Source organism: Antedon mediterranea, chromosome 8 (assembly GCF_964355755.1).
Source record: "Antedon mediterranea chromosome 8, ecAntMedi1.1, whole genome shotgun sequence".
NCBI lineage: Eukaryota > Metazoa > Echinodermata > Crinoidea > Comatulida > Antedonidae > Antedon > Antedon mediterranea.
In genome coordinates this window covers 12,466,434-12,494,014 of record NC_092677.1, presented here as the reverse complement: position 1 = coordinate 12,494,014, position 27,581 = coordinate 12,466,434, and the positions used below count along the sequence as shown (strand labels likewise).

Here is a 27,581-nt window from a genome sequence, read left to right as displayed (position 1 = left end):
TGAGATTGATGGTAGCAACAACATATACATGTTTGAAACTATTCCGCATAGCGTAAGTTTGGTTATTTTACAGGATAATCCGTATGGAGCACAGCTGCACAAATAAGTTGCACACATGCGTCTAGTTTGCTTGACAGGAAACAAAGGGTTGTCTTATTAGTGGTTTTCATTATGTAAGCACAAATCGAACAATAAAATTAATCAGCAATCACAGGATATGAAAAAAATAAATAAAATATCCAGTGTTGTCCTTGAACATAAGACAGAATTTGAACGCAGAACTAAATTGGGCAAGCACCAGCCACCTATGGCACCTACTTACAGAAACAAAAAGACAACGTATCAGATAGGTGATAATCTTCCTGATACAGTGGCTATTTTGTAAACCAGTTTACTGGGGTAAACCTCTACTTGTCTCAAATGATAAACAGGGTTCTTTTAAGGTGCACACTGGTTATAACTGTTTACACTGGACCTATGGTTTATAGGAACTTAACCGCTTGGCCTTTTGACTCACTCAATACAGTAGTCTTAAGTTTAAAGAACCACTAAAGGGGTGAACGTTGACAGTACGTAACACCCTGAATAGTTGGCCATAAAAAAAAACAAACACACACAATACCTTGAGACTGGACTTGTATTGGTAATGATCATGTCCTTTACCAGCTTGACGCGTTTTCGTGAATACTACCGTGTCCTCAAACAAAAAGATGTGGCGCCAACACTTTTTCTTGCCTCGGTAAACGAGAAACTCTTCTTGTCGTATCAACTGGCCTTGTTCATGTAGTGTAATCTATTAAAATAATATTTTATAGAATTTGTAAAACATTGGATAATTATTATTAACTCTTGGTTAGGGGTGTATCAAAGGAGAAGTTTTGTTGTATGTATGACATAAAACAACAAAGGTTATGATATTTTTTAGAGAATTGGTTTGATAGTCATAAATTTCTCACAACATTTTTTAATTTTGAATTATTAAATATTATTTTTGGGTAGAAATACATCTTTGAAATGGTGAATTAATTGTAACTGTTGGTACTGATAATGAAATATAAAAATTAATTTTATAGAATTATATTATAGACTTGCTTGTTAACGAGTAATCAATTATAATGCACATGTTGTTAGCTAATTAGCCGAGTTACCAAGGGAACGGTCAACGAACAACAGGAAATCTTGGCTTCCTTGGCAGCGATCTTAAGAGGGCCTATGCTTCGGCGTGTCATCTCCCGCGAGAGCTACGTTCGTTGGACGAACATAAACAGCTGAGACTGTGATAAACATCACGTCCTGAGATAAGAATCGCTGTTATCTTATTAATATCTACGCTTTATTTCTCGCAACCTGTTGCCGGCATCATGCTGTGCGCAGACCCTGGAGTGATATCAGGATTGACGGCAATGAAGAGTTTCAGCTCATGTTTTGTCTGAGTCATTGTTTGACACATTCAATCAGCTGCATTAACTGTCGTAAATGTTAATGCGTTACTTTGAGCATACCAACTCCTTAGGGACGAGATACTCGCGCAAACAATACACATACTCTTAGTGCTACTTCGATTAAAAAGAAATTTTTACAAGGAGATTATGTGAGAGATGTACGAGTTTCTTATCAATCTATTTGTCCTTCAGTTGCCTATTACCTTATGTTTTTTTAATGTTCATTTAATAAGTGTAATGTTTATTACTTAAATCCACTTACGTCTGAATCTCTGATGGCGTCCATTGCCAGCAAATCATTGCCATGACGAAGCTGGAATTTCACCATTGATTCGGTTGTCTGTAAATAAAAAAGTTTTTAATATAAATCATAATCTATCTCAAGAAATGTAATTTTGTTATACTCATTTTGCATTTCAACATGTTGATAACATTGATGATAATGATAACATTGATGATAATGACAATATTGAAATGATATTAATTATGATGTTGTTTTGATAATAATGAATCAGACAATTATATGTTGTATAATATATAATATCTGGAGAAATGTGGAATATTATAATAATAATGTCATTATCGTAGGTGGATCCATTTTGGGGCAAGAGCAATATTTACCTTGAGGTAGGCGAGTAGTTCTTGATTGCTTTCTCCGCACTCCTTTATCAAATCTCTCAGTAGCAGAGCATATTTGCCCATGCGCTGGACCGGCTTTAACAAGTAACTTGCTACGTCCATCTTATCACCAAGTTCATGTTGTTTTGTCTAAAAACAATAAAAGTAAGCAACATGAATCATAACATTATTAAACTTTATTTATTAATTTATGTATGAAAAAATAATTAATTTGTGAAACAGCTATTGGTGGTTTAATGTTTTATCATTTTGTGTTCTGATTCAAATTTTTAAGTAATTTTTATGCAAAATTATAAGGTTCTACATTAACCTGTTTCAAAATTCATAAAATAGAGGGCAGCAGACAGGATAAGATGAAAGTCAAATGCTTGTCAGAACTGAATTGATCCAGGGGCGAGTCTATTTATAGCTTCTACTAAATCCCTTGGTAAATATTTATTGACTGATATTGTATACAATTATGATAAAAATATCTTTTATGATGGATAGAAACATACAACGATGTTTGTACAATACCACGCACAATTATGACATGTATAATTTTGTAAAACAACGCTGATGTATTATAAATACATGTACACATTAATAATGAATTTGCAAACACAGGTGCAAAAAGCATTTATGTAAATGAATTAATTTGCATACACATCTTGAATGACGTGTCATCATGTAATTTAAAATTGTTTAAATCATCATTGATGTATATTCTACCTATTAATATTTAAAATGATCAAGTTTTGCTAAACACAGGTGGGAAAACTGTTTATGTAAATTAACTAATTTGCATACACACCTTGAAGAAAGAACCATATTCTGCTAATAACTCATCTGATCGTGGTTTATTCTTGTTGTACAAAGCATACAATCCAAAATCTTTGGTCTGTAAAAAGGAAATGAGTTCATAATAAGATTATTAAATGATAACGCCATTAACACAGGGATGATACTCAGAAATTAGGAATATTTTTTAGTTTTAAGTGACTCACATCCCTTTAAATTATGAAGAATCTCATTAACAAGCCGTAGTTAATACGATAGGCTATCCATTAGTCATCCAACATTTTGCTTATTTCTTATTATTGAATATAAAAATAATTAATTTTCATTATGTAATTATATTTTTATTATCGATTTCCTAGTAGCTATAAAATATTTACACTTGTTTCCATGGTTACTGACATTTGACCTATAAATATTATTATATTGTACTGTTTACTGCTGAAAAAATCCTTGCACTGTATTTATTAGTATAGCACAAACCTAAACCTGGTATAACATAAACAATATACCATTCTACCAATCTGTTTTATAGCTTACTGACAGGAAAAAATTGTTTCACTTTAAAGATATCTCATTAATTTGCAACTATACAATCTCATTTTGACTTACATGACGAAGGAAACATTGACACAGATCCATTGGAGCAGCCTCGCAGGTCACGAGGTCATTTAAGAACGAATGTTGATGGAAATCGTAGATTTTCTCGATGTTCCCAAACACCATTGTCCTTTGACCCCTCAGGCCTTGAGGCACGTCATCACGGTCCATTTCAGGGAAATAATTCTACAACAAGAATTATAAATAAACTTTTTATTTTCTTATGGTGGAGGCATGGGTGAAGATTACCATCATAAAATCTTGCAGTGTACTTCAGAGTATCAATATTTACTAATGCATTTTATCAGTAATAGTCTATCTACTCCCATATCTACTACTACAGTATTTATATCTGTGTTTATAGGTGTAAATAAACAGTAGCTATACCATAGTTCTATGCTTAATTTACACTGTCTACATATATATAGTTTAATTACGCAGATTTGCAGACACTGTGACGCCAGAAATTATAAATATGTTCATTTACATTAACATAAATTAAATAAATAATAGAGTTTATTTAACAATGTAAACATAATATTACATTGAACATTTTATACCATTTTAGTTCAAATGAATTATAAATATAAATGAGCTATATTTTGTAAATGTATATATGAATATTTATATCTTATATATGAATATTCATATTATTATGAATATTCATAATATTCACCTGCATAATGTATTTTAGAGCCATCACATAGTCCTCTTCTGTCTGTATGATCTCGTCAATGATCATCAACATCTTCTTTCCTTCGTAGAAGTTGCCATCACTCAGCTGCGACTTTAACCGAACGGATTTCAAAGGACTTTCTACTACAGAATTTCTTAGATGGCGGTTAGCTGTATGCGGTTTCCACTGTTGCTCCTGTAAAATAAAGAGTAAATTATTAACCTTTTTTTTTGATAAAGTGTCCCTTAAATAGCAGTATCCTAAAGGATGATTATACACGAATACATTCAAATTTAATTGAGGAAATATACGCAGGCTTTCTTGCTGCAGGTGAGGTTTAGGTGGTGGCACTATTTATGACTATAATATTGAGTAAGAGCCAAGATTTGAACCCAGCACCCTAGAATTAGTAAGCAAGCAAGTCAACCACCAACTTACTGGTATACTTATTTCTTCCTCCTCTTCTACTTCTGCGATTCTATCGCTGCCATCCTTTGATGAACTGGATTCCGTAGCCATCTCATGTACCCCACTCTTTCGACTCCTAGAACTATCTGATTTAGTCTCTTCAACTTCTTCCTCCGTGTCTTTCTCCACATAACCTTCATCGACTTTAACATCTGAAGTCGTTTCAACTTTTTCTTCCTCGATCGTCTGCCCGGACATAGACGGGCTTTGCGTTTCAATGGCGGTTTTATTAATTGATTCATCGTTTCTCTCTTGCGTAATATTAAGAGTCCTATCGATATTTTTATCTCCTATAGATATGCCTGAATCTTCCGATACATTACTATGAAACGAGTCTCTGTGTTTAGGAGGTGTAGTGGTTGGTTTAATTTGAGTCCTTCGAAATAATTCTCCATCGCTACTATTCCCACTATTTACCTCAGATTCCTCATTCCTGTTAAACCGTACCGATTTCTCCGCAGGGATAGTTTCCTGCTGTCTTTGTGTCCTTTTTTCCAAAGCATATTTTTCATTTTCCTTCAATTTTAATTTCTCCTTTGCTTCTTGCAGATGCAACAGTTTTTTATGTATTAATGAGTTCGATTCACTGCAGCGTTTTTCTGCAAACTCGCATTGTTGAAGACACTTCTGTTTTCGCAGACGTTTTGATAATTCACGCATTTTTTCAAATTGCTCTTCTGTGATTGGTGGGTGTTTCTCTAAATAATCATCTATTTTTTTCTCCTGTCCTATGCATTTATCACATGAGTTAATTTCTTCAATACCAAGCATAGCAACAAATTTCATTCCTCCTAGGGCCCATTCATAAGACTGCAAAAAAAAAGAAATTTTTAATTTTAATTAATTTAAAAAATCAAAAATAAATTATAGTAAAATTTAACATTCAAAAATTGGTAATTGTTGCAAACTTGATATTTTTTGGAAAAAAAAGAAGAAAGATTATATTAAAAAAGAAAAATTTATTTGAGATCAATCATCATAATACAGTAATTACATTTTTTTGAAGTGTTCATAAATGTAAAATACACAACTTTATGAAACTCATAAATCAACATGATTACATAGGCTGCCCTCTATCAGCAACTGGTTGACCCCTTTTAGAGCTACATCATCAATCTTGCCGCTGGCTAGACTAGATCTGTCTACACTATCAAACTAGTTTGACAAAAAAAGTGTGATGTGCCCAAATATGATAGTGATATACTCAAATTAATATGGTAGTGATCACATCACATTGTTTTTTTCAAAAAAAATGTGAAATTATAAATAAAATATTTCATAAATAGTATAGTTAAATAAAGCTATTTAACAGTACTACACTAAACCAGTAAATATAAAAGATTAAAATAAAAGTTACGCCTGACTCCAATTAAAAAAAGTAATCATCAATGGTCCACGTAATATCAACTATTAACCCTAATAATTCCTCCATGTCCTAATTAGATAAGATTCTAATTAGCACATGTTCTAGATGTCATCTTATTTGAAGGGAGACTTCCCTGAATATACACATAATTACTTTCAAGTCTAGAGCCAAATCAATTATTGTTTACCTATAATACAAATTTCTAACAAAAATATATAAAAATAATAAAAGAAAAATAATATGTTGACATCTTTATACTAATATAAACGATTTTCCGAGTTTCCTTGGATATAATAGAAAATGATATTTTCTATGAATAGCCATACTTACTACTCCACTGAATAATTTCACATAAAATAGTGCAACTCCACAAAAGAGGACATTTTAAGAATTTGACATTTCAATCTACAGCTCCTACAATGTCATAATTATTATTAGCCAATGGCTAACTACAATATCAAACAAGAAATATTATATAATACTTACTAAATTGTCTTAATATTTAATTATATCTAATAATAACATAGAAGAGAACCTTATAACATGTTAACCATCCTCCGTGTCTACCCATGAAATACTTAAGAATACATTACCAGCAATTAAGCAATGCCTAGAGTCTCTACCACCAGCTGCTGTTAATTCAGCATTATCTCACCTTGTATAGTGTACATTCCTTTGATCTTACCTCCTTTATTTACCACTGTCAAGTGCGGAAAACATGATTTATTTACTCCTCCCACAATCAGCTAATCCCCCTTACAAAGATCAAAGAAACAAAGCAATGGGGCTAAAACCCTTTTTAACTGAAACATGCTGGTATCGAATAAATTAGAACGATTAATCATTATCAGAATGAACTAAAGAAATATTCCAGTTTTTCTTAAGAACACTAGAAGCAACTAAGTACATTAATATTAAATATCATTCATTTATTATATTCTAAAAAAATTTTACAAAAGTTTTGGCTTGTCAAAATTATTTGAACAAAAATGTGTGGTACCTAAAAAATTGTTTTCATTAATACATTAAAGATTTTCTGATATAAACTATCAAACATAAAATTACCTGATTCCTAACAGATAACATCAAGACAAAAGAAATCCGCACATAATAACACTGTAAACAAAACATACACCTCTTTAAAGTCTATATTTCATTCCTCCACGATGTTCTGATGTAAACTGAATTTAAATTGAAACTGTTACTTGCAAAATAGTAAACAATATAAGAATGGCTCCACATTCTAAACATTCCATCACAATGTCTTTATTTGAGCCCTTACGAACCGTCAATATATACAGACTATAAAGGAGACCTACATAAGACAAAAGATTGTTTAGTTTGGTAAAACACCATTATCATTAGCCGTTTGTAGAACCCCTGTGGCTTAAATGTGAAGGCATGGGATTAAAGATACCGACAATCACTGTCCACAGTGCTTCGTTTATCTTGCAGACCCCTAATGAAAGGCCTAGCCCTGGCCTCCAGGAACAACAAAGAATATGTGAACAAAACATCAAAGATAGCAGTCTAATCTAGCCTAATCTTTTAAACAATAAACACTTTGATTAAATGGAATCAACAGCCAATTTGTACCTATTAAGAAATTAACCCAAAGTATTGAAAGGAGACCTGAGGTATGTCCGACAAAACGTTGTAGAGAAAGCGTTAACAAAACTCATCTAAATGGGAAACCGAACATTTAATTAGCGGCTTAATCTTTTAGGAGTACTAAAATGAGTAATTTGTATCATTAAGAATTCCTATTGAATTGAGTAGCCCAAGTAATCTACACAAATGATATATACATTCCTTAAACGAAACCACATCAAAGACAGAATAAAATTATCACCTATGAATCTATATACATTGTTAAAGTAAACTTTGGGGTAAAGATGACCAACCGATTGCAAAATGCCCATGCTAATAAAATCAAATGAACTTTTTGTTTACTTTTGTATATGAAAATAACATACAATCGTGTAGGCTACTGAACAGTTTCGCTGGGTAGAATTTGGAAGGGCACCCAGCCTAACTAGCCTACCTGATCATGATGATTTTTTCCCTTTTCTAGATAAACCTCTGTATATACATCCTGACTATGGACTTACGAAGTGCAATAGTTCAACCTTGGAGGTATCTTATTTTATACCTAGTTTTAAACTTGAATTTAACAAACAAATCCTTCCATTTTACTAAACAAACAGTGTTTCAGCAAAACTATAGTCAGTAAAACAAAACATGAAGTGTGTAACTAAATCATTTAATCCAGATTTGCCCAAAGACAGAAAATATATAAAGTGAAGTTTTGTTCATGTCCAAGGTAAACAGATTAACAAACATTGTTTGGTGGATTTTCACTATAATAAGAACCCACACTGTGTTCTATGACAATGCTCTTTCATAGAAAATTGTTCACAAAAATGAAATAATTCACTAATTACTGGAGAATTTTAGTATTAATTAGGTTATTTTGATAGGCTGAAGTTCGTCTCACTTCATGCTTTCCAACCAACATTAATCTATTACATTACAAGTACAACTGCAGTAAGCAGTGTTTCAGTGTGTTTCCTTTTCATCTTTTTATGTTCTCATATATTGTTGTTGTATATTTTCACTATTGAGGATGAATAAAGAATATTTGAATTTGAATTTAGATCAAGATCATAAAGCAATTTCTACTTTAACTCAACCATAACCATGTAATAAATAAATTTAGAACAATGAAATATCTCTAAAATGATGAACCTTCATTTCTTCCTATCTTGCATACTTGTCTATATTTCTTTAACAGTGGAGCCTGTATCCTTTTACACCAAATTCATAAATGTCAAGAAGCAATAAATAAAAATATTTAAATTAACCTGTCCTACCTTATCTAACATTGAGTATAATTCTACTGCATCATCTATAGTTACTCGTTTTCCTTCCAATCTTGTCATAAACGAGCGTAGTTGTTGCCGTAATTCACGGCCCAGAGTGCGGACATTGTTTGTCTCGGAACCGTGATTCATTGTGATTACGGATTCAGATTCTTCTAGTAATTCTTCACCTTTACTGCCTCGTTTCTGGAAAAAAAAAAATTATTTTTAAAAGAAAAACCCTTGAAAATATTTGTTGAAAATGATATAATCAGTATTTAGATTTTTAGTTAACTAAATATACATGTCACACATCCTGTATATTTTTGTGTCACTTGTGACTATCAGGATATTAATCACATTTAATCAATATTTTGTCCTAAAAATCTAGAAATAGACGTAGCCATGAAAAAAAAACAAGCCTAGAACACTTACGCACCACAAACTTTATTGTGATACAAATTCCGAACAAAAAAATGTGCTAACTTTATTGTGATACGAATTCCAAACAAAAAAATCCTCTTAGAACACATTTGGCAAAATCTTGAACAAAACTAAAGTAGCTCGGCCGAGAACTCTCAGTTATAACTTAAAATTGTCAGAATTTCCTAGTACAATTCCTTCAAAACTATTCCTCATAAAAAGTTTTAACACAGTTTTTGTAAATTATCAACATTCCAATAAACTTAGTGGGAGTGAAACTGTAATAACCTTAGTCCTATATCTACATTTGATGTCGTTTCGAAATTCTTTATTTTCTTTACTTTGGTAGAAAATTTACTATTTATTTGTCACCTCTTGGGTAAATAAATGCCTAATAATTCTATTTTTGTGAGTTCTTTCATAACTTATATTAACCTTATTAGATTCCAAATATTTGAAAATTATACAGTAACATATCATAAATTGTAATTTAAAAATGAAAATAAACAATCCCTCAATTGGATTTTTATTTTTATTGTTTTAAATAGAAATCTTACCATAGCAACATAATAGAACTTTTCAAATTCCTTTTGAACCGATATGATACTGGCAAGAGAGTCTGTCTGTGATTCGTCAATTTTATCTAAGCGAGGTTCTCCTTCTTGGCTCAGCCAATCACAAAGCTAGAAATAAAATAACACAAGACTTACATATCAATATTGTACATTTTTCTAAATACTATTTTTGGTAGCTTAGATAATTATAATATCCCATGATCGCTTAGCAAGCAATATAAAACACACTCCTGTTGTAAACGCTGCTAAAAATAAAAATTGTTATAACAAAATAATTCATAATGAATAATAACAAATTGTAACAAAAATTGGTAAAAATAATTTCCAAAATACACAATATAATAGTTTGTATTATTTGTTTCTACCAATCATTAAAAAAATTATGTCTGCTCAGTATGATGGTCATTTTGATTTGATAAATGAAATGAAACCTCTGTTTTATATTTATATACATATCTGCACATGTGATTAGGTATTTGTTAAGCTAGGATTCTGTCAATGCTTCTTTTGTTTGTTATTGTTTAAGGATTTATTTGGGCTTTGATTTGGTTCGCTAAAGATCACTGGTTTCCGTGAATGATTTTAAACAAAAGAACATCAAAATTTGCTGATTAATTGGGAATTAATTGATTAATTACATTTTGGAACTATTTTGTTTGGATAAAACTATATTAATTTATATGATAAAATTGTTTAAAAAAAATACTGTATTGTAAATATTGGTATACAAAAAAAAAAAAAAAAAAAATAGGAATTTAATTGGAAAAATTCAACAAGCTAGATACTATAACAGATAGAGTACCTTCGAGTGAATGTACAGTAGTACCCTTCCAATTAACATTTTATCCTGCTATTAAAATCTTGTGAATTCCACCTAAACAAACTACTGTATAGCAAAGAACAATATATCCAATGGAAATGCAATAGAATATTGACGATTTTAAGGTGATCAAAATAACGGCAAGGTACATGTATTGCGGCGATCCCTTTTATAGCGAGATTGATCACAGGTCATCAAAGAAATGTGCATCAAAATAGAATTTGCTTTACAAGCAAAAGCTAAAATCCAAGCAACGAATCCATCACAGGTACTACATTTTCTATATAAATCCAATAAAATGAATCCCAAAGAATTGCTGTGTCTGTAACTGTAGTAGGTCTACAAGTCATAGTTTCAGAAAAGTGTTCTGGGTTTATCAATCATCATATAAGTTAAATCTTAAAGTATTCCACAAAACTAAAATAATAGCATAGTTTAGTAAACTTCCAAATGCAGTAATACTAGAGTAGTAGGTAATACTGTACAGTAGGTACTATTCTAGTAGGCTTCCTCCATTTATTCTTAGTAGAAGACTCAAATAAATCCAGAGTCCCACGCTATGATCCAAGCATAGAGGTAGCTTGTATATCTCCATGTTCCAATAAACCAAGTATTGTATAAGACAAGCCATACTATAGCATCCATTGAAATAAATACAAGTCCTCAATAAAAATCAAAGTCATATAATTTTGGACAAGCAGAGGAAAAACAATCTCTCCACATCCAAGTCTATGAAGTAGCTCAGATACATGAACCAATCTGTCCTAAGATTGAAACATAAATGAACTAAGTGATCCTAATATAAAGACCTAGTCCTCTATCCTCGCTGACCTGAACTACAACTAAATAACAACCGGACAAAACCAAACTAATAGATGACCAGTGACCACAACTCACCTTATTGTCGACTCGTAATAAAATGATTGAGTAAACGGAATAAGCTCTCCTTTTAATGCTGGATCAGATTCTTATGCAAGTTACAGATCTTTATCACAAGTTTTGAATACTCTGTTACGATGTCCAATTGATAACTGATGAATACAAGTAGCCGCTTCATCTAATATGCTCTTGACCGACGATCAAGTTAATACCAATTATCACTTAAGACAATACAAAGTATTTTCTGTCGCGTCATAATCGCCTCAGCGGACGCTTTGAACCGCAACCAGGTTTGTCCGTCCCACTTTCTTAAAAACGTAATCATTTCAACATCAAAATTCCTATTGAAATATTGCGTAGAGAGTCGGTCACTCAAGCATACTCCAAAACAATAGCGTTCCTCCGATAAAATGACCACCCGCTTGGCGAAATCCATCCACCAATCAAAAAAATCAGGCCATAGATCAAACATATGGAGTCGATCGTTATATTGAAGTTTTGTTAAACCTATCACTCAAGATTTCCAAGGTTTTGAAACAATGTTTTGCGGATTAGTTGAAATTAATATGGGTTTTACGACCAGTGTCTTGTAAATCTCTGTTTATACATTGAAAGGACTCTTGACCATTTCGAAAACAATCAGACAGAAAGTCTGTCCTAATCCACGGCAGGAGACAACTTTATTCAAACGCAGACCATGTTATGGAGGTCTACCCAAAGATAAAAGGTTTACATACAAAATCCTATTAATTATCTCCTGTCTTTTGTCTTTGCGGTTTATTGGACAAAAAGAACTACAAATCCTAGGATACACACCTAGAATATCCGGGCTACGATGCGTAACCACAACTTAATCTGGCCAGAGACATATGTTAATTTGGAAAGCACCCTGCCGACAAAGCCGAAGATAATTTAGGATGGATCAGCATTTTCTGGCTCACTGGTTCTTTGAACATATACCTTTTATTCCAATGTTAGAAAGAGACACTGCTTTAATATAAAATAATCATTAAATTTCACTATTTATATATTAATAATAATACATTATTGAGAAGCAAGTGGTCAGCTTTAACTTTAAAAAAAATACATAAAATAAATTAGGAATACAATGTTACTTTCTTCTTCTTTTGATTTGAGTTATTCCATATTAGGAAAGTTTATCAATCATAAATTAGTGACTGAACATTGATAAAAATTATCATTTAATCTAATTAAAAGTTTATAATTTCATTTTCGTTAGTTAAATATCATAATCTTAAGAATTCTACTGAAAAACAATTTATTCATTCTGTACAGTTAGAACTGTATGTTCTCTAAGTCTGAATTTGTATGATTATGATAATATATTGAGGATTAAAATAAATGATAAAAACGATTAGATTTAAATAATTTTTACCAAACAAGCACTCGCTTCTATTAAATATTAATGAAAATGTATTACATGTTGGACACTGTGATCAGTTGTCAATAAACGATAATAATAAATAGAAATTGGTTGTTGGATTTTACTACAGGTTCTTTTGGCCTTTTTTCGATATATTTATTTTACTTGGTCATTACAAAAGATTCCGCAAGATATTTCAAAATGTTAGGAATGTCTGTAAAGCCATACTGAAGGCTGACAGGCTTCTGGTGTCTCCTTTCTTTAATTAGAAAGTCGCCTAACGAAGCAGAACCAGTATCTAGACTAGTTCGCCGTGTGTGTCATTATCGTTTGTTTTGTTCTTTAAATGAAGATGTATTTGTGACAATGTATTTATAGAAATGAAGGAAATACCAATACCGCAGAAACGCAATAATGAGGTTAGTATAGATACCTTGCCTCCTATTGGTCAGAGAACAGACATTCTATTGGCTACTACAGAAGTAGGAGTGGAGTTGTGGCTTGGTGGTTATGATGGTTGGCTACCACTCTAAGGGTCCTGGGTTCAAATCCCGTCACATGTTAGGAATTTTATAAGGATCAAATCACTCCACTCCCAAAGACTTGTAATAAGACTTTGTTTGTGTAGAGCATCTTGTGTATATGTTTGTCTTGTGAACCTGAGGGTCCCTAATGATCAGCAATAGCTGGATGGATCACCCTCATTGAATATGGTTTTAAAAAAATTTAAAAAAAAGTGTTAATTTGCTTACAAATATCTTGGGTGTACAGTACACAGTATTTGATCCTATATAGATTTGTTTATAATTTGTTAATTAAATATATATATGTAGGAGAATATGTATAAATATCACCAAAGAGTGACAATCTCTAAATTACTATATTAATAGTATTACTAATCATTAGTATTCGCTTCTAGAAATTAATTCAAATTTATAAATAATTAATAAATAAAGTTACAATGTATATTTTCTGTAACTATTATTATTTTTCTTTCTTTAGTTTATTTAAAAATGAAATACTTCTCTATTTTTTCTTTTATTTGTTTCCCCTTTTCAACGAAAATTCTTTTAGTTTTATCCTATAATTGATGAATTAAAAACTAAATCTGAATATCGCCAGATAATGACATCAATAGCAGACAATCACTGATGCATAACCATTCCCAGCTTTATCCAACACCAATGTCAAAGCAATTTGTCGCTAGTACCCACTCAACAAGAACTACACCAAGGTTGAGGGCATCCCCAATATAACTTTTTAATTAGATACATTCTTTTGTATTTACTTCACTTTTAATTTTAATCATTGATTTTTTACTTAACGCGGTCCAATCGGATTGCTTGTTCAAGTATCAACAGGGTCATTCGGTATGTCAATCATGGGATATTTTTTCGTAGAATTAAATTATTCTTTGTTGCTCTCTTAATTTTTTTTATCGGTGGTTTAATCAAACTGGAGGTGGTCCCGTGTAATTATTGAAATGTTCAGTAATATTTTACAAAAGTTCATAATCAGATTTATTGGTCAAGTATTGACAGGGTCATGTAATCTGTCAATCACGATCAAATTTAGGAAACGTCGAATCTTTGATCTTCTTGGAAAAAGGAAATGTTGAAGCGTTCCAATTAACACAATCAAAAGGCTACAAATTAAACTTGTTATATTCAAGTACAGTATAACCATCTCATGTGAAACACAAACCCTTATTAAGAGGAACTTTCCAATGAAACAAACAAGGGTGGATATATGTTTTAATACTATGGCCATAATTAAACAACTAATTGGTTTTCTACTGTAAACATCAGTGCGTGTCTTGTAATAATAAATACACATTATTTTTTTATTCGTATTTTTTCTTGCTTTGCTTTTTTCTTCTACGTCATGTTAATATTCTCAGTGCACCAGACAAGACATGACTAACAAACACACCTTATTAAAATTCTTTATTCAGAGTTAGAGAACACCTAAAAATTCCGCTGAAAATATCTAATAGCAGATAATAAGACCAACCTTAGTGGCCTCCTCTTCAAAGATGCGTAGCTGCAAGTGCTGACTGAGTTGCGATACTTTATTTTCAGCCATGGCATCCACGCGACCACAGGCTTCGTGCACTTGGTTGTAGAGGTTACTGACACATCGGATGGCATCCCTAGAAAATACAAGAAGAGATCATAGAGTAATGTATTTATTTCTATTTATCAATGAAGTAACTGATACTGATATTTATCAATGAAGTAATGTTTTTACACTACAGATTAGCATCTACCGGTTGAAGATGTATGCCCCTTTCTTTGTATTTAGGTTATGCCTTATCTGAATGGTGATAAAATATTAAGCATTAACACAAACAAGATGCTAAATTCCTTTACTATCCTTCTTTTGTTGGTACAATATGATAGGCAGTCTCTTAAACCTAACTAGGGACTACAAATTTCCACCCACACCTCGCACACCTATTGCACACCTATTGGAAAAATGTTTCTGGTCATAAACGAGAAGTCAATGACATTATCTAACGATTTATTTTTTCGCTAATTCACCCACATACAGTACTGTATGACGCTTATCATTGCTATAGAGAGTCACAATGTGTTATCTCATTGGCGGCATATTTGTGGATTGAATAGTTATCAGCGAAAGGTTATATATTGTAGTGAACTTGTCCATATATCTCAAGTAGATGGTAGTATACATACCAAAATGAACATGTAATTTAAAGCAAAAAATGTGTCATATTTAAAATGACAGTGTAACTGTTATTTAGGAACACCGATATAGTACATGTTTGACCAATTTAGAATATCTGAGTTCCTCAGTTCAAAAAGATGAACTGAATATTTTTAACTAAAAAAAGGAAAAAGGTTGAAAACAAAATAAACACATTTACATAGTAAAATAAAAATTATTGGTTTGGTTTTTTTTGTCTGTCAACAAATTTGACAGCTGGAATGTACAACTGTGATAGACTTATAAATCAACGGGGACAAATTTCTAACAATGTTTATAGGCTTCTGTATTTCGGTCAGGTATACTATTGCTAGCTATAACATTAATGTTATAGTTTTTATAGTTAAAATTGTGTCGCTCCTTTTTTTTTAGGAAACCCCCTAAACAGGGGACACAACTATCTCAGACAGACAGACAATCTCCATTCAGGGGGACACCGGTTCCATAAAACTCAACAATAGCAATATATTTAACACTATGGTCAAACCTAATTCACTCACCTTTTGTTGCTTCCTAAACATGTTCTCTTTATAGAGGTTTTACTGTACCTTTGTTTTAACACATAGCGCAAGTATTATTGTGATGTGTAGGGCTATGTGCTCAAGTGAGAATGTTTGAGATACAGTACACATACCGGTGTCAACTACAGTTGTTTCAATTTCTTTATTATCCTTTTAAAATGTATTGTTATTCTTCATCAAATCAAATAAGTCTTACAAAGAAATTGAATTGAATGTTTTAAGTGATTATTTCAATTAATTATACTTCCTTTATTTGAACATAATGTCCAATCCAACTGCTTTCTTTCATTTAACTATTAATTTATTTTTTTTTAAGTTGACAATTATTATTAATTAAGCTTGGATGATTTCAAATAATGCGTCATAATAAAGCAGTACAAAAATATATACACCTTTTTAGTAAACAATAAATAGCAACATACCTATTGTTATATTGGTACTTAATTTCATTAAGTGATTATTTAAAGTGGATTAATTTAAAAGAATAAAAAGTAACAAGTACAGGAAGTTATTGAAGCACACTATGGTTAGGTGAGAAACTAACTTTTACAGAATGGGAGAATGTAAATAGTGTTTAGCGAAAGTAACCTAGGGTTGGGGGTAACCTAGGGTCGGGGGTACCCTGGGGTTGGGGGTAACCTGGGGTTGGGGGGTAACCAGGGTTTGAGGGTAACCTGGGGTTGGGGGTAACCTGGGGTTGGGGGTAACCTGGGGTTGACCTGGGGTTGGGGTGAATCCTGAGAATGTATAAAAAAATGATTATTTTATGAAGTTTTATTAATACTTCAATTTTTTATTACAGTTTTGAACAATTGAACTTTGATGTTTTATCTGTTCCTTTCATTAAAACAACATTTCAATTCTATAACGATATTTTTCTGACTATGTTTTCATATCCCAATTTATTTTAAACTAAATATTTGTATCAAATCGTCGGAAGTAGAATTGTTGAAAATAAATAAACTACCAACTGTTGCCTTTCTAAATTTTCCACCCTACCAAACATTTATTTCCGATTTCTTGCTTACAATTACCAAAATAAATTCACCAAATGTTACAAATAAACGTTCCAACTGCCAAATTTCAACCCGCACTGTGTAAATACTTTGTAACTCTAAAACTTTAAGGTGAGTTAAGTGTTTATTCGACGCCTACGCATCACCACCCATTTGCCCCTCACAAAAGACGCAAACTTCCCGTCGATTAAACCTATTCAATCACGGTATTTCTTTTGCAGTTGTATCTTTAACACTCACAGGTGCGTTTTACATAGAAAAACATTTTCACAGTAAATTTCATCAAACTATTATATTGTACTAATGATATGAGAGTGGCTTTCACATCCAAGATTTAATAATTGTTCTTCTCCTTATTTGCCAAAATATACAAAAGTCAGGTTGTATTTCACGAAAGTAACGACAGGGTCGATTAGCATGAGACAGTGATGGGTTTGTTGGTGACTATTCAGAGAGAATGGTGAACTTGTCGCGAGACATTTCCGATGCAAATCAAAAGGCAGAGCATTCATTATGGATGTTAATTATTTCCTAAACAACAAAAGATAGTCCGTGAATAGCAAAGATCTCTAGATCTTGTTTTTATCTCCCTTAATATACCAACCAAAAAATGAAATGTTTAAATATAGGAACATCACTATCTATATGTTGTCAATTAATTATGCTGATTATTTGCATAAATAACAAATTATATATATATATACAATTGATATTTTCCTTTTACTGCAAACTTGGCTTCATTGCTGAGGGAAAAAATGTTGCACATTTTTAATATGCAACGTCATTATAATATGACGTGCCCTGTTTCTGCTACTAAAAATGTGAAACTATGTACTTAAAATAGAAAACTATGCCTTGCTGACAAGAAATAGTTGGGTTGGATGAAGTAATGGAGTATTAATAGGAGTAGGTCAAGTGGGTTGTTTAAGTAGAAGGCGATTCAATATTGGTACAAGGATTTTATGTACTTTATTCAAGACTTATACATAAAGGAAACTGTCAACTGTTTCAACATTATTTTCATATAATGATGATATTTCATTTTAGAAATAACAAGAACGTTAAAAGTTGCTAAGGACTTGCTTTTATAATAGGTTAATATTGAAATTTTCAATTTTGTGCTGAGGGTACAAATTATTACTGTGTCAGTATCATAACAAGATGCTTAACGTTGCTAAGGAATTGTTTGTTATTTTAACTTTGCACAAACATAAACATAAACTTGCATTCTCTATAAACACAAAAGATGAATATGAGTAAATGGGTGTCTCAATTGAATAATTATATTTTGTAGTTTAATAAAGTTATTCACTTAAAAAAAAAAAAATAAATAAATTAAACATTAACAAAAACATGATTTCACTAAGCATAAACCAATTTCTAACAATTACTATTTGTCAGCAATATATATTTTTTCAATTAATTAAATTGTGACTTTTATCTATATGAAATCATTTTAAAAAAAAGAACTTTACACCAATCTTGCGGAACTAACCATAACCCTAATAAGTTTAATCACCAAATCCAATAATTAATTAAGATAATCTTTTCTTTTTTATAATATCTCCTTGTCCCTGGTTCTAAAAGCCAGTATTTACATTAGACTTAGTGAAGCCTATAGACCCTAACTTGTATTGTATATTAGACCTTGCCGATACAAAAATCTATTGTAAATTTCTTTAATCCCATCTAAAGTAAATAAATACATTTTAAAATGATAAAAATACATTTTAATTATCTTATTAATTATAAAAAAGACATTGTCTAAAAAATTAGATTGTACTGGACCATGAAGAAGCCTAGACCTCAAAATTGCCTTGTAATTTAATTTGCCAAATTATGAGAAAAACTGATATAGTTTTGTTTTATATCAAGCTAATTTTTTGGTTATTATTTTGGTTTTAACAAGTATTTAGTTTTGTACTTTTAGTTTTAAATTCATAAAAATGTTTGAATATGACTAAATCTATTCTTAGATTTAAGATAAACCTAATATTTTCATATAAATGATACTAAAACAGGAACAGTAGTTGCAACTAAGTTTGAACTTTAAAACCTAATTACCATTTAAACAAACGCATATCTATGCTATATACTGTACTGTATAAAACATTTATAGTCAACTTTACCTTAAACGTTTCCAGTTTTTTGCCATATCTCCTCATTTATTTTCAACTAATTTTCAAGTTATTCCAAAGATTAATTATACCATACAGAGTACTGGCAATAACACAATAATCAGCTCAGTTGCATGTTACCTAGCCAAGACTAAGAAATTTGAACTGGTTCGAGAAACATCTCATTAATTCACAAGTTATTCAAATTATCCTGTTAATCAGCCTCTACGAACACACCACCGGAAACACAGCTAAGTCACTCATGCAACATCTGGCTGCGATACCACTCACTCAGGTGTACATAAACCCTTTGATAAAAGCTGATAACGGTCCTATAGGCCTCTATTGAAGGGGTATGATTGTTTAGTTGTGTAAATCCTTTAATGAGGCTCTCTGTGCAGTAAGACTGTGTATTTATCTGGGCTTTTTAATGACGCACTTTGATCTTTAAGCAATATTACTTATCTACTACACATTATAAGATCCAACACAAAACTGGTTTCAAAGCCTACTTCAGTCATTCAATGAACCATAAATCAAATATAGGCTATAATATTTCATGCAGGTAGTAAATCACCCCACTGGTCCTTGTGAGGTAAAATTATGATTTCTTTGTTTACCTATGTTGCAATCGGGGAATAATAAACCTCTAAATTCTCTACGAATCAATAGTTAAGAGGGTTAACATATCCACTTTCACAAAACCTTAGGCCTAGCCTCAATCTAAATTCAGTCTGACAAGTTTACACAAATATTTCCACTTGGCTGGGAATGCATAAACCAGACCTTAGGCCTAGATAATTTAAATTCAATTTTCTATGATAAATTTGTGAAAGTAAGCAGTTATATAGGCCTCTCTATATTTCTTTATTGATTTTGCTTGGGGCTAAAATCTTTCATTTGGAATTAAAGGTGTTAGTTTAGTTTGTTTGCTTTTGTTTGAACTTTTTGGCTTAACCTATGGAAGCTTCCTTATGTTGGATTAAATGATTAACCGAAGGACTTTTATACCCTACAGCTTTCACTGCAACAAGATGTTCCCATGGATTTTCAATTTTTTCTTCCTTTCATAAATTGGTTTGAAGGTAACCTACCTCATTTGTTTACCAAATAATTTCATAAAAACAGCTCAAAGTCTACTTGTAGACTTATTGTGACCACCATCCGCATTGATAAATATTTAATGATTTATTAAGAAAATTATATGTAAATTTGTGGAAACTAATAAACAACAACTACAAAATATTATCAAAAATAAAAAAAAATCATTTGTTTAATTATATAATTTAGAACCTGATAATATTCACAATATTTCTTTATATGTACTGTCGAATTTGTCCAGTCTTGTATATTGTTCTTGTTTGTCAATAATAAAAATAAGTTACTATACAATTATTTACCAGTAGCAGAGTTCCTATGTTCTGAACAAAAAAGTTTATAACATATAGAGGGCAGCAAATTCCAAATCTCTAGCATAATCATAGATGGCGACATACTCATATCTGTACATACGCCTCAGATTCTCATTGCTTTCACAGAAAGCTGTTACTGCTTCCACAATAAACCACTTATACTTAAAACACACTGGGCCAAATATCTGCATACAAACGTGTAGAGATGTTGCTGCATTGACATAGTAGCGGGTTATTAATGACATCTCAATTCCTCGGGAAATATCAAATTAAGTATAATTGGTCAGATCTATGCCCTACTTTAACGTAATTTTGTACTTTATACTATATAATTCTCGGACCATTAGCCTTGCGCTCTTACTCTAGACCACAAAGCTTGTGCTGATGGCTAGGTTTCAGCCCCATTAGCTAGCGGGTACTGCACCAACAGAATAATAGTATTTAACTACTTTGGAGTACCTTTACATAAGGAGTTGAGTAATTGGTTAGATTCAGGAAAGACATTTTGGTGCAAAGTATACAGTATTTAAATAAAATTATCATCAAGAAATGTATACTAAAAAGGTCAGTAAAAAAACTCAATTTTAGACAGAGATGTGTAGGAAATGTTGCTTTTGATTAAATGTGAAATAAAAGTTTTCTTACCGAAAGTCTTCTGATCCAGCCAGAGCTGTTCCTTGCTCATCCTGCAGTGCCTTTAAGATGGCATCACCCTCCTCCAGAAGACCTGCCAATCGTTGATCCCGATAGATCATCTTGTGTTTGGCCTTCACCTTCTCTATCAAGTCATTGATCTCATCAGAGTTACCATCCCAGTTCATCTTCGCAAGTTCCTCTATCGATCCCAACAAGTACTTGGCCGCGCTTCGACAGCCAGACATAAATGGTTCCAATTTCTATGGCAGAATAAAATAGTAGTGGCTTGGAAGGGAACGAGTAATAACATAAAGGTTTATGTCTTTCCTTTACGCAATATAATATAATTGGCCATTCAGTGGAAATGCGAATATAAAGTTACACCTATTGAAATAAACAAAATTATTGCATTAACACCTCATAAAGTTTTTTTTTTAAACCATGAGAAGGTTCTATTTTTAGAATCACTGTCACTGTTTCACAGTAAAGCTCTATCTACACTATCAAACTAGTCTGACAAATATGGTAGTGATATGCCAAAATATGGTAGTGATATGCCCAAATATGGTAGTGATTTGATGTCATCATATCCATATATGGTAAAGCTCTGTCTACACTATCAAACTAGTTTGATGAGTTTATTAATCAGTTAAAATCCAAATTGTCCACTGACCATTCTAAACTTAACCCAAGCCTCGTGGTTGTAATTAAAAGTTCCATTAAACTGATTGGTCAAATTCTGGGCTGGAACAAATTGGTACAGCTTTTCCAATGACCGCACTTGATGAAACTATGGACAAAAATAATAATAATAATATTTAAACATATCAATTCGGATTGTTGCTGAACACAAATACATTTTCTAAAACTCACTTTTATATTATAATACTTCCAATTGAATAAATAGATGTAATTTGAAAACTGAACTTTAGAACTACTCCAGGCAATAAAAGAAGAATACTTAATGCATATTGGAAACGTCCAAGCAATCAATTAGTCTCAGACATCCGTGTCTACCAAATGGTAATTGTGCACTTTAATGTTATATCATAATGCTCTGTTCCTAAAATAATGGATAAAGCATAATCCTATTTGAATTCCTTCTAAGTAGCTTCAATATTTTAGTGTTTGCTGTTTCCATTGTAAAAAAGTCCTGTTTTATCTTTTATGCAAGTGTTAATTGTTTATTTCACCTTAAAAGCCGAAGAACTTTGGCAAATCGCAGACTAAGCTTACTACTGTAATAGGGGGTGCTACAACTAGCAAATCGACTCCTAGCAAACACTAACATCTAGTCATTGCCAGAAGAAGATTTCTTGTCAAAGTCAAAACGTCACACACATACGCATTTTATTAATAGTTTAACATAAAGAATTATATACATATACTGATCCTAAGGGCCGACCCCTTTAAAAAAAAAAGTTTAAAAAAATTACAATGCAAAAATTAGGTTAAATTTAACACCTAATTTTAGAATTCACCAACTTCCTTAATTTTATTCTAAATCTTCTAAATATCTTCCACTAGACAGTAAACATACACTTTATAACCGAACCACATAGTGGGGCGACATTAATGTTGGACTTCCTTGAAATCATACATATTGGTTTAAGGTATTTGATTGGTCGATACTCCGGTACCATCCCCTACTTTGTTAATTCCTATAATCTACTAATTGGTGTCTTCGTTAATTCAATGTTTCCTCTATGTGCATTACACAGCAACTTTAGTTATTGGTTCTGACAGGCCAAAGGTCATAATAATACAGACATGAACAGAGAATGTCTTTATAAGAATTTACCACTTGTAATGTTAAAAAAATGTTCTTAGAAATTTTAAATCTTGCATCCACAATAAAGTTTAAAATCATAAAAATATGATTTGGTTTTTCATTCATTTCAAATCTAAAATTCTATTTTTCAGTGATATTGACATTTTTATTTGTACAGACAACATGGAACGCAATTAAAAATTAAATTGAAAGAGCATCATCTCAAAGATAGACAGAAAGTGAAATTGAACCATCATCGAAAGTGGAACATTCTGGTTGCAGAAAACTGTTTCCTAAACTTCAACCTCGAATCAAATCTTTATATCATTAGATTAAATAAAACTGGAGATTAAATTGTATTTATTTTATTATCACTATTGATTATTTAAAAAAGAGGCAAACTTGCAAGAAAAAAACAAACCTTAAACGTAGGAGGGATGTTGAATGGACAGTTAGACTGGGAGCTGAATCGGCCCAATGGCACTGAATGTTCTAGCAGTACAACTTCAAACACGGTACCAGGAAAAGAATCCTGAAATAAAGATCAGCAAACAATTAATATACTATAACCTTTTCAGTATTTTAAAAATCAACTCTATCAATACCGGACACCTTTGGGCTGGCTGGCCAAATATGTCTGGTTTTCCGGAAAGTCTGGTATTCAGAATGTGTTTGGGACATTTTATGATGGTATTAATACAATACAGAATGGTTATTGATCGACTATTTTCCAAAAAATATTGATAATTTGAAATAAAGTTACAGTTTAACATGTGCAGTAAAAATAAATAAAGATTACAATTATTTCAAAAATGCTATTTTAAGAATGTTTAATATTAGGTATGTTAATTGAAATATCATGATGCAAAAGTTCTATATATATATCTAGAAGTTAACAAGATATGATTCAACCTCTAAATTTCACAATCAAAAGATGAGAGCACTAACAGTTTTTCCAACTGACTTCCACTCTTTTAGAATTAAAACACAGACCATCATAAAGCTAATTTGCATATCCTTTATTTTTTATTATGCTAATGTATTTAATGAACTAATTTAGAAATACTCAGGCTTTGGAAAATGTCTATTTAACTAAATACTAAAAAAGATCTTACAATCAAGCCACAATACTACTAATACTGTTGAATATGAAATGGAAAGAACAAATAATGATGAAAATTAAAAATAGGATGAAGGACGAAGGAAGTTTGGGGTATGGAAAGAATTAAATGAAAAAAAAGAGGGGTTAAAATTTTAAAATAGTGCAAAAAAAAAAAGTTTCATTAACAACATTATGCAGACATAAACCTGGGTCTTTTACTTACTTTTAGTTTTGCCTAAAATAAAATAAGAATATGATTTTAAAAAATTAAAACAAAAAATGTATAACTAATTTGAATGCAAAAAGTGATTTTGTACATATTAAATAACAACATCAAAGTGCTGATACATTTGGAAAAAGTTGAAATTTGCTCAAACAACCAAAATATAGCATGTTGTAAATTTAAAAACTCTTCAAAAAACTTGTACCAATCATAAAACAAATGTATTACCAAATAGTATTACCAAATTAAAATAGTATAAAAATATGTTTTAAAAAATGCGTAAATTACCTGAAACATGTTTACGGCTTCTGCTAAAAAATCCAAGGTATTATTTGTAGGTTTGCGCGCATCGACAACTACGGTCAGTCCACGTTTGGTCACATCCTCCCTACAAAAGAAAACCGAATAATGCGTAACTGCATTTGTAATCATTACAACGCTGATTACATCACAAGTTTCCTGCATTCGTTAATTAACTACATTTTTTCTGGCTTCCTGATTAATTAGAGATGAAAGGTTACTGCCTGACTTTGCAAGTATCTATATAAGATTCTTTCTTTTCATTAAATTTTGATTTATTTAGAAAATTAGAATGTTTACGTTTCTATTTGTCACAACTAAAATTAAAAATGAGTAATAATAGTCAACATTATTCATATTTTTTAACTGAATACAGAAATCCAAAATTATTAGTGGAACAAAATATTTATTATATTTCTATCTACTGTATATGGTTCATTTTTCTCCTTGCCTTTTAGCATTGTTTACATAATATAGTATATATATATAACTAGATTTAATTCGTCACTATGACGAATTATAGGTTATATGCATTGATTTAAATAAAGATAATTGATTTTTAAAATATATATTGATTGATTGATTTTCTCAGAATCTTTAATTATTTATAATATATGATAGGACCTTGCTAACGCGAACACCATAGCCGGTATCACAATCCGATCAAAGATCCATATGCGTATAATGTCATAAACCACATTTGTTGTTACATAATAATAAAGACATAAGTTAATTTTTATCTAGATTTCATTATAAATCATGTGTATAATCTATACACTAAGAAATAAATTTGAACAAACAATACGGATAATAAAAAAAAACTTATTTTGTTTCGTTTCCCAAGGTGAGACTCGATCTCGGTACTTGAATGCTATAGACACGAGCAAAGACCACCGAGCCATACACAACTGACTAAAAGTTATGGAAAGATTCCTCCGTGTATTTACTATGCAGTAACCACTTTGGTGCAGATAGATTATTACATACCGCAATGAATTATAATGTTTTACTATGATGACATCTTTAAAAATTAAAAAAAATGATGCACTGTCAAACTATATACTTTTAACTTTAATATATGAACTTCTTAAGGAAGAAAGTTAACGTTAAGTTTGTTATTTTGGCCTAAGAAAATGTTATAATTTGTTTGGTTGTCGAAATTAATTTTGTTAAATTTAATATGCCATTAATGATGACTTAATCAACTTTTGTTCTTCTAATTTCATAATAAATCATACATATGATACATACACTTCAAGAAAATTAAATAAAAAATAGGTGTTCCCGAGCATTCTAACGATATATATTAATTTTAAAATTTAGCATATTTTCACCATTTTGTTAACTTACACGTGCGTAGCCCGTCACTTTTGACGTGCTCGTATAACGCTGTTTCGCGTTGAAAAGTGAATAAAATATGATGATATTATTTAAGAAAGGTTATACAACAGTAATCGGACACAAACAGTGCGCATTAACGTTTGACGCGCAGTGCGCGTGCAAAAATCTGCGCACTCATGGCAATTTTTTAAACGCTTAAAATTGCCTGAAACGTACTCTAATTTCATCGAAAATAAATTCTGACAATTTTGAACATTTTAAGCGCGCGTACGCATGCGTTATATGCGCTACGCACGTAATTGTATTGCCATATGATGAAATATGACCTGAAATTTATGAGTACCAAATTTTGTTTAAAAGTGATTCATGTTTGTGAAGATATGATTACAAACGTGATTTCGTTAAATCGCGCGTAGACCGCGTAATTTTTGATTGCGCATCGTGAAAACATAACCACATCGATTCCTGGCCATAAGGAATATACTCTGAAAAATTGACTTAGATAGATGAAACTGATGCCAAGATAATTCACGGACAAATAGTGCTAAGGAAAGAATAAATAAATAAATAAATAAATAAATAAATAAAGATTTTGACAGAATCAAGAGGTTATATGCATATCATGCATATAACCTAAATATAGTATAGCATGCGATCCCTTGGATCCCTCAGGAGTAAGCCCATATTCATGAATATGGGCTTCTCTAGTTAGTATAGTACAATTCTGCTTCAATCTAAGTCTAGTCTCAAAATAGCCTCTATGTACTCAACTAATAATCATTTAATTTGGTTTTAATTTAAATGTATGGCCTTAATTTCCCTCAAATTTGAGTCTTAAACACAACACCCTATTTCTATAACGACAAGTGCACATTATAATTTCCTCTCAAAAACCTCTCTTAATATCTCAACAAAAGGTGTGAAACAAAATAAATCAACACGCATTCAAATTACTTTATACTATGCAATTAGTTGGACATCTGTGATTGGTTGATTAGTAATATTAACAAAATAAAGAGAAAGTAACTGAAAGATAGTTTCCAACCTGCTTTAAATCTATATAAATATAGATTATTATTATTAAGATAATTTATAGGCATAATCAATTTGGTAAAATTTAGATATCTTTTAAAGCCCCATTCCCTACGTTTTTTAGATCTAATTTAAGATCACAAACTATATTTAATGTAAAAATAATACTATATGGTCCTATTGCGATAACTTTTTCCGTCTTTAAACGGTTAAAAATGTGAAAAATAAATCGATTCTAATAATTATAGCGGCCCGCTATAAATCCCAAAATGCATTGCGCGCGGATTGATATTTTTGTTTTTCACCTGTAATTCGCCCACTTTTCGATCGATCGTGAAGCCAAAACAAATGGAAGACTCCTAACTTTTCAGCGAAAATACCGGGTTTTCCCCAATTCCCCAACGGAGTCTGGCAAAAATAGAAAGACAATTAATGCAGCAACTATGCAACGTCAGGCTAAGTATATAGCT

The 27,581-nt window shown here is 31.3% G+C and overlaps 1 protein-coding gene across 6 annotated transcripts in view; it reads right to left on the bottom strand.

Moving 5' to 3' along the window:
• The window catches only part of LOC140057304 (puratrophin-1-like), an 84,753-nt gene that overhangs the window by 5,290 nt on the left and 51,882 nt on the right, over positions 1 to 27,581 (bottom strand). For all 6 annotated transcript variants that reach the window (XM_072102901.1, XM_072102900.1, XM_072102898.1 and 3 more), the window contains 14 exons: positions 24,727 to 24,826; positions 23,535 to 23,645; positions 22,016 to 22,132; positions 21,352 to 21,602; positions 14,924 to 15,062; positions 9,810 to 9,935; positions 8,842 to 9,036; positions 4,573 to 5,412; positions 4,135 to 4,329; positions 3,471 to 3,644; positions 2,875 to 2,961; positions 2,064 to 2,210; positions 1,705 to 1,782; positions 623 to 793 (listed from right to left, as the gene is read on the bottom strand). In XM_072102901.1, the coding sequence (XP_071959002.1) occupies positions 623 to 793; positions 1,705 to 1,782; positions 2,064 to 2,210; positions 2,875 to 2,961; positions 3,471 to 3,644; positions 4,135 to 4,329; positions 4,573 to 5,412; positions 8,842 to 9,036; positions 9,810 to 9,935; positions 14,924 to 15,062; positions 21,352 to 21,602; positions 22,016 to 22,132; positions 23,535 to 23,645; positions 24,727 to 24,826 (2,731 nt within the window). The remainder of the gene's footprint in view (positions 1 to 622; positions 794 to 1,704; positions 1,783 to 2,063; positions 2,211 to 2,874; positions 2,962 to 3,470; positions 3,645 to 4,134; positions 4,330 to 4,572; positions 5,413 to 8,841; positions 9,037 to 9,809; positions 9,936 to 14,923; positions 15,063 to 21,351; positions 21,603 to 22,015; positions 22,133 to 23,534; positions 23,646 to 24,726; positions 24,827 to 27,581) is intronic.